The following is a 13,406-nucleotide window of genomic DNA, read 5'->3' as shown; positions in this document are numbered from 1 at the left end:
GCTTTCATGATTGCAGAGTTGCCAGATCCAGGTTGGGAAACTCGTGGAGATTTGGGAATGGAACCTGGGGAGGACAAGGTCCTCAGTGGGGTACAAGGCCATAGAGCCCACTGTCTGAAGCATCCATTTTCTCTAAGGGGAACTGATCTCTGTAGTCTGGAGATGAGCTGTAATTCTGGAGGATCCCCAGGTCCCACCTGAAGGCTGGCATCCCTAGTCCATTTAGCTCAACTCTAAAAAGTGCCAATCCTCCAGGTCTCCCCCAGGACTCTTTGTTTTTTTCCTGGACCTGTGCATCACTGCCACCTTCACAGTACCCAGGCCTTTTAGGGCACTACCAAATAATAGGGGATGGTCTTATAAAAATGCAAAAATATAATTTCTGAATGTGCAAAATGCTGGTCCTTACCTGGAATCTGGTTTTCTATTTTCTAGAAACTGTCCTATGCTAAAGAAGTAATGGGTGGGTAAGTATCTACATTGCCCTCTATTTTATAACACCTTGTAAAAAGTATAAAGCTGTTTCAATAGTGTATAAATTTTTCTTCTATTCTGATTTTTTTCAGTTCCTGCACTGACTGGACCTGCGGGTAAGTCACCATTTTAAAGCTACACAGCTCCTTCCCTTTCCAGCTGTGACAGATGCTCAGTTTAATACCAGAATGTTAAGACTCTGTTTCCTAAGCATTAAAAAAAGGCATTAGAGGTTTAAGCAGACAGCAGATCTCCAAGCAGACTGATGGACAGGGTTGCCAGCTCCAGGCTGGAAAATACCTGGAGGTTTTGAGGGCGGAGCCTGAAAAGGGCGGGGTTTGGAGAAGGGAGTGACTTCAGTGCCATAGAGTCCAATTGCCAAAGTAGCCATTTTCTCCAGGGGAACTGATCTCTATCTGCTGGAGTTGTAATAGCAGGAGATCTCCAGCCACCACCCAGAGGTTGGCAACCCTACTCATGGACCTGCACAACTTTTGCATGTATGCTCAATATATTGTTTCCTTTTTGAACCTGATGCCACCGGTTGGAAATGTTTGGGGGGGAGGAAGGGGGAAAACCACTTGTTGAGGGATATATACAGTAAGGGAAAATTCTTGATTGTACAGACTTTGGTTTGCAGCTTAGTAACATTATACCTGTGAAAGATTTTTAAAGCATTGATTCTGTTTTAGAAGATAGGATTAAGAACCCCTTTAGGCTTGCTATCACAGGCACCGAGATTTGTCTTTTCAAGAAGGCTTAGATGTGTGTTTCTTGGCCTGCAGCCTCCCTTGCGATGTGCTAAATGAATTTTAAAACAGAAGGGTTTCCAAAGAAGTTTGTGATATGGCATGGAAGGTACCGTATGTTATTCAAAGAGGGGGAAAGTTAAAAAATCTGATTGGGCTTGGCAGGGCAAGTCCATCAAGTCACTTAAAGGAATTCTCTATATATAAGGAGAACAGCCCCATGGCCTGCAGTTGGCCTCTGCATTGGATAGGTAATGCCTGTAGAGTTGGGTACACAGTGGCATAAAAGACTCTAAAAACAAAGAGAAGTGTTCCTGTAAAGAGATGATGTAACTACACAGTAGCCTAAAAATAATAAAGCTACTGAGTTTATGACAAAGGCAGGAAATAAAATGAAAACACCTTTGTTAAATAAAAGTACAGATTATTTTCCTTGTTTGGCTAGAATATGTTGACCCTTCTACTCTTTACAAATTTTCTACTTTCAGATGGTGGGGGATGTCCATTCAATACACCCTTCCTACACACTTGTTCCCATACAATACTAAACAAATGGCTTGTGAAGCAAAATGTTATGGGCATCGGATTTACTTTAGACATCTTCCTCTTCCTGCTATTACAACTGATCTCCAGCCGATAGAGATCAGTTCACCTGGAGAAAATGGCCGCTTTGGCAATTGCACTCTATGGCATTGGTCCCTTCCCTTCCCAAACCCCACCCTCCTCATGCCCCTCCCCAAAAACCTCCTGCCGGTTGCGAAGAGGGACCTGGCAACCCTACTACTGCAACTTGCCCCACTTAGAAGGGTAATGAAAAATCATTCCACAGATAAAACATGGGTTTAACTTAAATGTGTGTCTGTGAAGCCTGCTTGGCCAATCTTTTATTGGCTACAGAGAAACCAAATAAAAGTAGAGGTGTTCTCAAGCCATGTGAGCCTAAGCATTTCTACGCATAAGTAAGCACACTGATTTCAGGAGGAATTTCTCTATGTGTAAGTCCACACAGGATTGTAATGTTAATGACAAAGTATTTTGGAACAAAGTCAGAATTTTGTTACACACCAGAACCACCATCACCTCCTCCTCCTCTTCCTAGTACAATTTCTCCCATCAGACACTGGAGTGCCAGTGGGCATATGACAACCCTACCCCCAAGTCCTGGTCAATATTCCATAGCGCAACTAAGCCTGGCCGTAGCCACCAGCGTTGCACAACTGGGCCAGAGTTTTCATGGCTGTCAGGTGAGGGAAGGAAGGAAAATTGAAGGCAGATAAAGCTAGGTTGGGTGGTGGGTGGGAAGGAGAAAAGAAAGCAGGAAAAGGGGAGAGGCTATGGGGGCTTTCAGGAAGGGGAAAGAGGAAATGGTAGGGGAGGGGGAAATGAGATGCCCCTTTGCAAGTACTTACAGGCCCCATCTGTATCTCACAATAACCATGGGCATAAGTGTAAGATTACATGATTTGAAATATATGGAAGGAGAGAGGGCTATCTTTCTCTGCCCTACCCAAATGATACCCTTGGTGAAAGTACTTAAAATGCCTTCTTCTATCTACACTTGACACTATACAGAATCCTTCCTCTGTGACAATATAGATCATGTTTGTTGTTAGTTTGTGATCAGCTCTTCAAGTAGGGCACTTAGGCAGTGCATCAGACCTGGGAAGGGATTTTATGTGGGTACTCTGAGGATTCATGTGTTGAAGTAGGATTGCCCCCACTTAGGGTTGCCAGCTCTGGGTTGGGAAATACCTGTAGAGGGTGGGGTTTAGGGAAGTGAGGGACCTCAGCAGGGTATACTGCCATACAGTCCACCCTTCAAAGCAGCCATTTCTCCAGGGTAACTTATCTTGGTTGTCTGGGAATCAGCCATAATAGTGGGACATCTCCAGGTGCCACCTGGAGGTTGGCAACCCTATCCCCATTAGCCTTTCATTCTGCTTCACTTCTGAACAGGGCCCCCACACATACAAAGGGTTATGCAAACATTTGATCATGTCTCCAGGGTCTATATGCAATATAGTTTGTGTGTACATAAATTCTGTTCAGAAATTGTGCTGAATACGGTGTGCATGTATGAACTTGCTTTTTTCCACATGCACTTGGTGTACTTGCATATAATGTCAGCACAGGGCTTTACAGAAATTAATAGAAGTACAATTCTGTGCAGAGTTAGGTGACCTAAACCCTCTAATTTAATGGGGTTTAGGTATGCCGAATTAAACTCTAGCCCCCCACAATCTAAATAATGCTTTAGTAGCAATGGAAGAAACATCTCGAGGAATACACGTTCCCCTTTTTCTCAAAACCTAGAAGAACAAGAAGTAAGAGCCTGTTCATGAACAGTACAGGTTTCTGTTTGGCTTTGTTCCTTTTGTTTTTCCAAGAGCCTGGAGAAAAGCCCAAAATAAAGCTAGTCTGGTCACACTGATGTACTTTTGGCTTGTTTTACTTCCCTTCACAAACAGTTGGGTTCCTCCCCCCCACACACACATCTTCCTTGGGCCAGACAAAATGCTAAATAACAGCGCAACCATTCATTTAGCTTTCCTAGCCTCAGGTACCAAACTTGGGGTTTTCCAAGGCACATTAGGGAGAAAGCAAAGTTGTGACACCTATGGCTTTACATTCCGCTTTTCTCATTCCTTGGGACTAGGCGTGCCTAACGGTGGTGAGATACTGGTCATGGCCTGCTTTTTATCAGAGCTTTATCCATGATCAGAGTTTGATCAGAGTTTGATCCATCCTTTTTCTTAAGGTGGACAGGCTTTGCATTGGGCTGCCCATAATAACTATCCAGAAGCTTCTGCTGGTCTAAAATGCTGCATCCCATCCATTAGCTGGGGTGGATTATAGAGAGTACAGTATTCTGGCATCTGCACTGGTTCTTCTATGGTTATTATTCTATGGATATTATTCTATGGGCACAATTCAAAAGCCTGCTTTCAGAACAATCAAAGGCCAGCTGTGACTTGTTCAATACACATTTTACTGATAAAATTGCTTACATCCACCAGGATTTAGACACCACAATTTTGGCAGGACAGCATCAGAATGTTAACATAGCACATCGTGCTATTGTTTGGATGAGTTTCAGCTATTCTTGGCCTGAGGATTTGAAAAAGCTGCATGAAGCCGCTATGAAGCATCTTGAAGCACCATGCCGTACCCTATCAAAGTTCATGGCTTGTCCATCATGACATCTAGTAAAAGGGGATTTTAAGGCTGGGTCCAGAGAGTAGTAAATCATTGACAGGAGAAGTCAGCCCCCACTGTTTGAAAGGAGACAATTGTGAAACCCCTCCTGAAGCAGTTCTCTATAGACTCAAATAACTGGAATAACAATTGGTTGGTGGTAAACATCTTGTTTTGGGGGGAAGGTGTGTGAGTATGTAGTAGCTGTATACCTTCTGACTTTCTTGGATAAGACTCATTATCCTGATCCATTTCAATCCAGTTCCAGTTCTGATTCTAGAACTTGAAACTGCCTGATGGATAGTCTTTACCAGGATTGAGACTGGGAGAATTCAACACTCCTTAACCTCTCAGTGGCTTTCAATACTATTGAGAATGGTCCCGTAGTCTGAGATGAGTATCAGCTGCACTGCACTCTAGTAGTTGTGATGGAGGGACTTCAATGTCATAGAGTCCAATTGTCAAAGCAGCCATTTTCTCCAGGTGAACTGATCTCTATCAGCTGGAGATCAGTTGTAATAGCAGCTAGTACCTGGAGGTTGGCAACCCTAATGCTTATAGATGGCGGCTCAGTTCTCCTCTGTGCCAAATAGTGTCTTTGCCCAACTGTATCTGGTGTGCCAGCAGCAGTTGTTCCTTGGCAATCATAATCTGGCCACAGGTATCTGTGATCTGATCATATCCAGATTGGGCTATTGGCATGTGCTCTTCATGAGACTGACATTTAACACTGTTCAAAAGGTTATATTGGTGTAAAATGCTACGGCCACATTGTTGACTGGCACACATTATTAATTGCCAGCTTTTAAAGAGCTACACTGGCTATCTGTTTGCTTCTAGGTAGGGCTGTTGAATTAAAAAAAATTCGGTATAGTTCGGATTCGGCTGAATTCGGCCCGTTTAGATTCGGGATATGCCGAAGTCCGAACTCCCCCGCTTCGGGTCCGTGCAATTCGGCGGGAATTCAAAGTTCGGGAAAAAAATTCGGCCGAATAAAGCCATTAAAAACACAACCGCGCCTTTCCGCGGCTCTGGGGGGGCATTTTTGGGGGTAGAGGTCCCAAACTTTCAGAGGAGCTTCAAAGGACCCTTCTTGCCAGACCCCCCAAGTTTTGTAAAGATTGGGTCAGGGGGGGCTGAGATATGGGCCCCGAAAGGGGTCCCCCCACCCTTGATGTGCATCTCTGGGCAGAGCTTGCCGCCCATGCACAAAGCTCCCAGCCCTGACAAACAACTGATGAGAGCAAGGGCGGGGCAGGTGCTAAGAACTTTGCAAAGCAATACAACTGCAAAGCAACACCTTTGCAAACATGCAAAGGGCGGGGCAGGTGTGAAGAATTTTGCAAAACAATACAACTGCAAAGCAACACAAGCACGCAATGCAACAGTGCAAAGCAACACAATACAACTGCAAAGCAACACAAGCACGCAATGCAACAGTGCAAAGCAACACAAGTACCTTTGCAACAGTGCAAAGCAACACCTGACACCTGGGAGTTTGCAAACCATGGAAAGGGACAGAGGCAGCTAGCTATGCATAATGAGCAGGAGGGGGTGGAATTTCTCCTTTTGCATTGGACTTGGGACCAGGCAGATGCATTCCTTAAGTCACCATTTGAAAACCAGTTTTGAGCAAGCATCAAAATAACCTAACTGATCTCATGAATGAGGGAAAACCTGAAGACATAAAAATGAAGCCCCCCCCTCAAACCAGGGAGAGAGAGACTGGAGGGGGAACACACACCCCAGGCAGAACCGGCAAAAGCCCCCTTTGGCTTCCCCCCCCCCACCCACAGAAACTGCTCCCTCCCCACACACACACAGACTCTGCTTTCCCCCACACACACAGAGAGAGAGAAAAGAAAAATTACAGATTAAAGCCCCCAAAGGGGTCTTACTGTGGCTGTCTTCTGTTCCATCAGGAGCAGCTGGGAGGCTGGGTAATCCAATATGATTCCATTTGTATCCAATATGAGATCCATATGTATGCATCTCTCGAGGGTGATCCATTCATCCCAATAGGGAAAAGGGGAAAGCCCATATCTCGGGGGCCCCTGACCCAATGTTTACAAAACTTGGGTGGTCTCTTATGAAGCCTTGTCTGAAGCTCCGCTGAAAGTTTGGGATCGGCAAACCCAAAAATGCGCCCCCTGCAGCCACGGAAAGAGAAAAGGGGGGAGCCGATATTTCTGCCCCCACTGAACCCATCTTTACAAAACTTGGGTGGTCTCTTAAGAAGGATTGTCTGAAGCTATGATAAAAGTTTGAGGGCTGCACCCCCAAAAAAAGCGCCCCCTGCAGCCACGGAAATGGAAAAGGGGGGAGAGGAAAAAGGGGTGGAGCCCATATCTCGGGACCCCCTGACCCAATGTTTACAAAACTTGGGGGGTCTCTTAAGAAGCCTTGTCTGATGCTCCGCTGAAAGTTTGGGGTCGGCACACCCAAAAATGCGCCCCCTGCAGCCATGGAAAGAAAAAGGGGGGAGCCCATATCTCGGGACCCCCTGACCCAATGTTTACAAAACTTGGGTGGTCTCTTAAGAAGGCTTGTCTGAATATCCCCTGAAAGTTTGGGGTTTGTCCCCCAAAAAATGCGCCCCCTGCAGCCACGGAAAGGAGCTAATGTGCACAAGCACCCCCGCACACACACAGGAAGATTTCCCTCTCTCTCTCTCTCACCGGCCGGGCCGCACATCAGCTGATTCCTCCAGTACTCAATCCTGACTGATTGGCTAGAAGAAGACCCAGCTTGGCCACCGATTGGCCGGGGGAGGAGAATGCTGCTTACTGAAGGTTATGCTGCTTACTGACGGCCGAATTTGCCGGATTTATTCGTGAACTCCCGAACTCGCTGAATTCGGCCCCCCCGGTTCGTCCCGAACGAAAAACCACCGAATCAAGGGAAATTCGGCTGATTTTCAGTTCGGGCCGAACCGAATCAACAGCCCTACTTCTAGGCACAGCTGAAGGGCTGGCTATTATCTTTGGAGGCCTACATGATTTGAGACAAGAGTGCTTTAAGGACTACTTAAACTCATGTGGACCTATTCACCAGGTGATATGGTACAGAGGTGATATGGATGGCCACCAGGAAGAGGGCCCTTTTTATGTCATTTATGGAACTCATCAGCTACATCTGACTCAGTCTGTAAAATATTGTATGCTTTCTTTTGGAACTTTATTTCATGTTTTGCTGGTGGTTTTTTTAATTCTTAAAAATGGTTTGCATTTGTATTGGAGTGTAGAGCTAAGTCACAGAGAATGACTTCTATAACTGTCATATGCCATATCATCAGCTATCCAAGGAAAGTGATTTGCTTATAGTCATACTGCGAATCATTTATGGATTCAGTCACTGTATCTATATTTTCTCTCAAGAGACAATGTAGAGCTTATAAGGCTGTGCAGGTAGCTTTTAAAACTGTTGGAAAAGAGGGGAGAGTGTGCCCAAAAGGGTTTGGAATCTTGGTGTTTGGAGCAGGGATTATTATTGGATCACATTCGTTTAGATCATCCCAAAGACCTTATTTTTTTCTGAAGTAAGAGGAGAAGGGCTTAAGACTGCCTTGATATAATACCTCCCCAGCCCTTTGGCTCTCTGCACTGAAGTACTTCTTTATCTATCATAAGGGTTTAAGATAGGGTTGCCAAGTCCCTCTTTGCCACCAGCGGGAGGTTTTGGGGGTAGAGCCTGAGGAGGGCGGGGTTTGGGGAGAGGAGGGACTTCAGTGCCATAGAGCCCAATTGCCAAAGTGGCCATTTTCTCCAGGTGAACTGATCTCTATCACATGGAGATCCATTGTAATAGCAGATCTCCAGCTAATACCTGGAGATTGGCAACCCTAGTTTAAGACTGTCTGAGCATTGCACCTTTTTTAGCTCTACTTCCAGATTTGTGGGAGGCAAGAATGGTGATTTGGCCATGGTTACTAAATGGGGAATAAAAGGCATTCTGCAGATGCTCCGATACGTTCTTTCACAATTGCAACAAGGTGGCTTGCAATTAATGATTAAAAACAGATACCAGGCTGGGCAAAACAGGGATATTTCTACTATGGCCTCCCTCCCGTGGCCCTGTCTAGTCCTGATGCAAGTTTCCACTACAAACCGAGGAAGCAACCCCAAAACAGAAAATCTGTGTTCCCATTTGTCACTGCAGACATACATAAATATGCAGAGTCTCCAGCTAGTATACCCTGTCTTTTTCCTTCCTTTTACAATCTTGCACATTCTGGGTTTCCTGAAAACCACAGAGTGCTGTTTCATCCAGTCCAGCAAATTATAGTTTGCCGGTCCCTGGCATACTGGAACTACACATTATTCTTTGCACATCTGGTTTGGAGGGGAGCCATAATTTTCTGGCTTGGACCTAACAGCAAATTGTAGTTTGTCAGCAACCAGGAAGTGCAGGGCATGAGTGGAGAAACTGCATGTGAGCCTCAGTTTGTTCATGTAACATTAAATCACTGTTTAGTGATATCTATGCCAACAAAGAATCACTATGACGACAAGCTTCAGTCAATTTAAATTGAAGTTTAATTTTTGAAGATTAATCAATTGACAGTGCAATCCTAAACAGAGCTGGGATTAGAAGGGTGTAATTGTGCTTAGGACACCTTGTAAATTTCTAGTTGATTATCACTACAGGGTAGTTTTGGTTTGTGCAGGCAAATTTAAAGGCATACTTAAAAAAAAACTTACAGTGGCAAAGTTACACTAGTCTAAGCCCATTGACTCCAATGGATTGAGAAAAGTGTAATTGTGCTTAGTGGGAGAGAAGGTGGCATGGTATAGCCCCATCTCGTCAGATTTCAGAAGCCTAAGCAAGGTCAGTTCTTGGATGGGAGACCAAGTTCTGCAGATGAAGGCAATGGCAAATAACCTCTGCTTCTCACTTGCCTTGAAAGCTTCTGAATGGGATTGCCTTAAATTGGTTGTGACTTATGTATGTACATAATTCTGCTTAGTGTGGCACTATAATTTGGTTTTGATGTGTTATGGAAATGCTGAAAACAGTATTACCTTCTAGGAATGGCTGGTAGTAGTTTTTTTTTTTAATTGTACATATTCGTGCATACTTGTCAATATGTCAGAAAGGTCCCTATATTGGAAGTTCAGGTAATATGCAAATACTAAATTACTAAAAGTTATTTACTCTGTTAACAGAATTTGGTGAAAATGAGGGTTATCATTAAAAAATAGTTGTACTTCTATAGAAAGTCTTCCACAACGTTGTACTATTGCAGCTGTGACTAATCCTGTCCTAACACCTGTCCCAACAAGAAGAAGTTCCAGGAATAGCTCATTTGTTTTTCCTGCCCATTATGTAACTCTAGGACGAAATCTTGTTCCAATCCAGCTGACATTTGCTTAATGACTTGATTACTTGGAAATTATACAAAATCGAGGCTTTAAACGAGTATTGATGTTATTGTTGGGCTTTAATCCTGCATAAAACAAACAAAAATCCAATGTGAAAAGGCCTCCAAGACATTTTTTTAAAATAACCATTTAGCAATTAAAATTGTCAATCTAGTCAGGACTGTGGAGCACATCTGAAGTTGCCATGGAATGCTAAACATATCTCAGCCCCGATGAGAGTTAGAAGTGTACTTAAAAAACAAACTGAGAATCTCAAAGTTCAGAAAGAGCCTACCAATTCTTGAAAGAACAGGGGAGCCTCCTTTTCTTCCTAGTGTCCTCCACACCCTCTGCCACCATCTCTTCTTCTTCCTTGCCGCTGCCAGTTTTCATGCACCTTCTTCAATTGGTGTAGCAGTCCAGATTGCTTCCCAAGCCCCAGCGATTTGGTTTTTGCAACTTTTCGGTTTGTGTAGGTTTTTCACTCCCCAAATTATCCCCCTCCCAAATGTTAGATTTTTCTGCAAATAAGGAATTCCCCTGGCTTTGCAGAGTCCTGAATAGCAGGCGACCACTTTGCACGCCATTGGCGATGCACAAGAGGTCCTGCCTTTCTCTATTAGATATATATATATATATGTAGACACCAGAAGAAATTTTTAGCATTTGATCCTGTGGATTTTCCAAGCCTGTGCTGCAGAAGCTGAAGCAAAAACTGGGATCGTAGCTAAATGGAAAGAGCTCTAGTGAGTGCCAGAACCTTTCTCCATCCCCATAGCAGTTAGAATGAGAAAAGTCTGGTGCCAGACTGCGTTTGTTTTCCTGCAACTGCTGGGCTAAAAAGAGTAACGAAGTCCATAGTAAAAAATGCATGGTCGCTTTATTCCCTGTTTCAGCCAGGATTCCGCCAGGATCGAATGCACGTTTAGCGAAAGCGCATGAGTTTGGTCCTGGCTGAATCCTGGCTGAAACAGGGAATAAAGGAGGCTAAAGCGACATGCGTTTTCACCCCATATGAGGGGAAAGAGCCAATGACAAATGTATTGCTTACATCCAATCCTATGCTCTCCGTTGCTGGCTGATTGGTCCAGAACAGGGGCCCCCAACCTTTCCGGGCCTGTGGGCACATTTGGAATTCTGACATGGCATGAGATGACAAGAGTCACTGGAAAAGACAGTCATGCTAGGAAAAGTTGAGGGCAGCAGGAAAAGAGGAAGACCCAACAAGAGATGGATTGACTCAATAAAGGAAGCCACAGCCTTCAATTTGAAAGATCTGAGCAAGGCTGTCAAAGATAGGACATTTTGGAGGACTTTCATTCATAGGTTCGCGAAGAGGGACCTGGCAACCCTACCCAAGAGGCTTAGTTTCATATTCTCAGTCCTGTACAGACAGTTCTCCCCAGAGGTGGATCTACTGTGAAACTAATGAAGCTTAAGCTTCAGGGCCCCTAATCCTGGAGGGGCCCCCTGAAGCAACTTTTTTTAATGAGTGAATTTCTCAACAAAATCAATGGAGTTTTTTAGTGACAGAATCATAAGCCAATGGGTTGAAGTACTTAATATTGATTTGAGAAAATGCTCTAATACCCATTTCATATGGCCTCAAAATGTCCCTGTAATTGGTCAAATTTCAAAATTTTATTGGGGGCTTGCAACGCCCGAACCCCCAGCTGTAAGGGCTCTCTGAGCTCGCCAGAATCTATTCATAGCCTACATTTTGGCAGCTGGATCTTCAAATGCTTTGTTGGGGCACGGCTTAATAGTTCTATAGTTTTATTTCATCGCTGAATGGCCCATTTTAAAGGACTCCACCCCATCACCCTATTCTCTGCCATTTGGGCCTCGAGTAGGGTTGCCAGGTCCCTCTTCGCCACCGGTGGGAGGTTTTTGGGGTGGAGCCTAAGAAGGCAGGGTTTGGGGAGGGGAGGGACTTCAATGCCATAGAGTCCAATTGCCAAAGTGGCCATTTTCTCCAGGTGAACTGATCTCTATCGGCTGGAGATCAGTTGTAATAGCAGGAGATCACCAGATACTACCTGGAGGTTGGCAACCTTGAGAGTCCTTTCAAGGGCAGCAAGGCCCTTTGGACCTTGTTGGATGTTGCCCTATTGTTGTTGGTTGCAAAGGGCCCCCCATAACCGTTCAAGCTTCAGGGCCCCAAAAATGTAGGTCTGCCACTGGTTCTCCCATGTGTTCTTTCGATGCAGATGACTCCACGATTGTGTGGAAACATGGGACAGGACCAGTGTGCTTGTGTCTGCTCTTTTTCCTTCCATGGGGTCATCTGTACAGGGCTGGTGTCTAGCTGATGGGCCATTTGTTCTTTTAATGAACTGGAAATGAAGAAAGCATTTCAATCATGATATTAGATGAAAAGCATAACTTCCTCAATTTACCACCTCCAATGTGTCCAGTTTTGTAGAGCAAAACAACATGATTATCCTATTGTTAGTCTGTCGCAGCAAAACCAAAAAGGATTTATTGAAGCATAAGCTTTCATAGGCTTGAGCCCATTTCATCAGATACATAAAACGAAACCTCCGCCAACAGATACACACACACAACAGAGGGGGGAAATAGTGATGGGTGGGTTTGAAAAGTCATAAGAAAGTAGGGGTAGCCCTTGAAACCCCCCCAATGTATTTTGTCATGTTGAGCCTTGGAAAAGCAGCAAAGGAAAGGCAGGAGATAATTGATACTGTGCATGAAGTCAAGATTCAATGTTTTGATACTAAGAAATTGATTCTAATTTGATGCTAATAAAACATTTCTTTAAGAAAGCATCAGTGTTTTCTTCTTTGTATATGAATGACACATCTCTGTGGCTGTGAAAGATTGCTAACAAAATAAATTACCAACTTAATCATAGTAGAAGCTCTTAAAAGAGATTGGAGTGCACCAAACATTTCTTTCTACCCAACTGCCACTGACTTTCCCAAGAAGTTATGTTTGTTGCATTAAACTGCTACTTATGGTATTGAGAAACATTAATATGACAGTGACCTCAAAGCAGAAAGCAGCACACCCTGGCCCTTCTGTCAACTGGAGATAGGGTTGCCAGCTCCAGGTTGGAAAATACTTGGAGATTTTGGGGGTGGAGCCTGAGGAGAGTTGGGTTTGGAGAGAGGAGGGACTTCAATGCCATGGAATCTAATTGCCAAAGTGGCCATTTTTGCCAGGGGAACTGATCTCGGTCACCTGGAAATCAGTTGTAATAGCAGATCTCCAGCCACCACCTGGAGGTTGGCAACCATCACTGGAGCCTCCTTCTATTGTTCTTTCTCTTCCCTGCCCATGCTACTCACTCACTCAATTTATTTCTTTATATTGACATTCCACTTTTCTCCCAAATGGAGACCCAAGGGGGGGATTCTGAGTGCAGAGCTGGTCTCCCTCACCTACTAGCAGATCATTGTCAAGCTCTTGACTGTGACCCTCAGGCTATGAGCCAAAGGCCAAGAATCAATTGGGTCTTCTTGCCCTTTGGTTCCTGTCCAAGGGCTCATGCCTCTGGGCTTGCCTAGGCTTTAAAGTACTGTAGCAGAGGAGAAACAAATTCAGTCAGGCTTTATTGATAGCCAACCAACATTTATGCATCGTCTCCCTCTCAGCCAAATCCCCATTA

The 13,406-nt window shown here is 44.5% G+C and overlaps 1 protein-coding gene across 1 annotated transcript in view; it reads left to right on the top strand.

The window, feature by feature from the left end:
* The window catches only part of IMPG2 (interphotoreceptor matrix proteoglycan 2), a 78,360-nt gene that overhangs the window by 37,134 nt on the left and 27,820 nt on the right, over positions 1–13,406 (top strand). Inside the window, exons 4-6 of the mRNA XM_056858530.1 lie at positions 436–467; positions 567–590; positions 6,844–6,849. Coding sequence (XP_056714508.1) covers positions 436–467; positions 567–590; positions 6,844–6,849 — 62 coding nt within the window. The remainder of the gene's footprint in view (positions 1–435; positions 468–566; positions 591–6,843; positions 6,850–13,406) is intronic.

This window comes from Euleptes europaea, chromosome 12, assembly GCF_029931775.1.
Source record: "Euleptes europaea isolate rEulEur1 chromosome 12, rEulEur1.hap1, whole genome shotgun sequence".
Taxonomy (NCBI): Eukaryota; Metazoa; Chordata; class Lepidosauria; order Squamata; family Sphaerodactylidae; genus Euleptes; species Euleptes europaea.
This window is presented reverse-complemented; position numbering and strand designations above follow the sequence as displayed.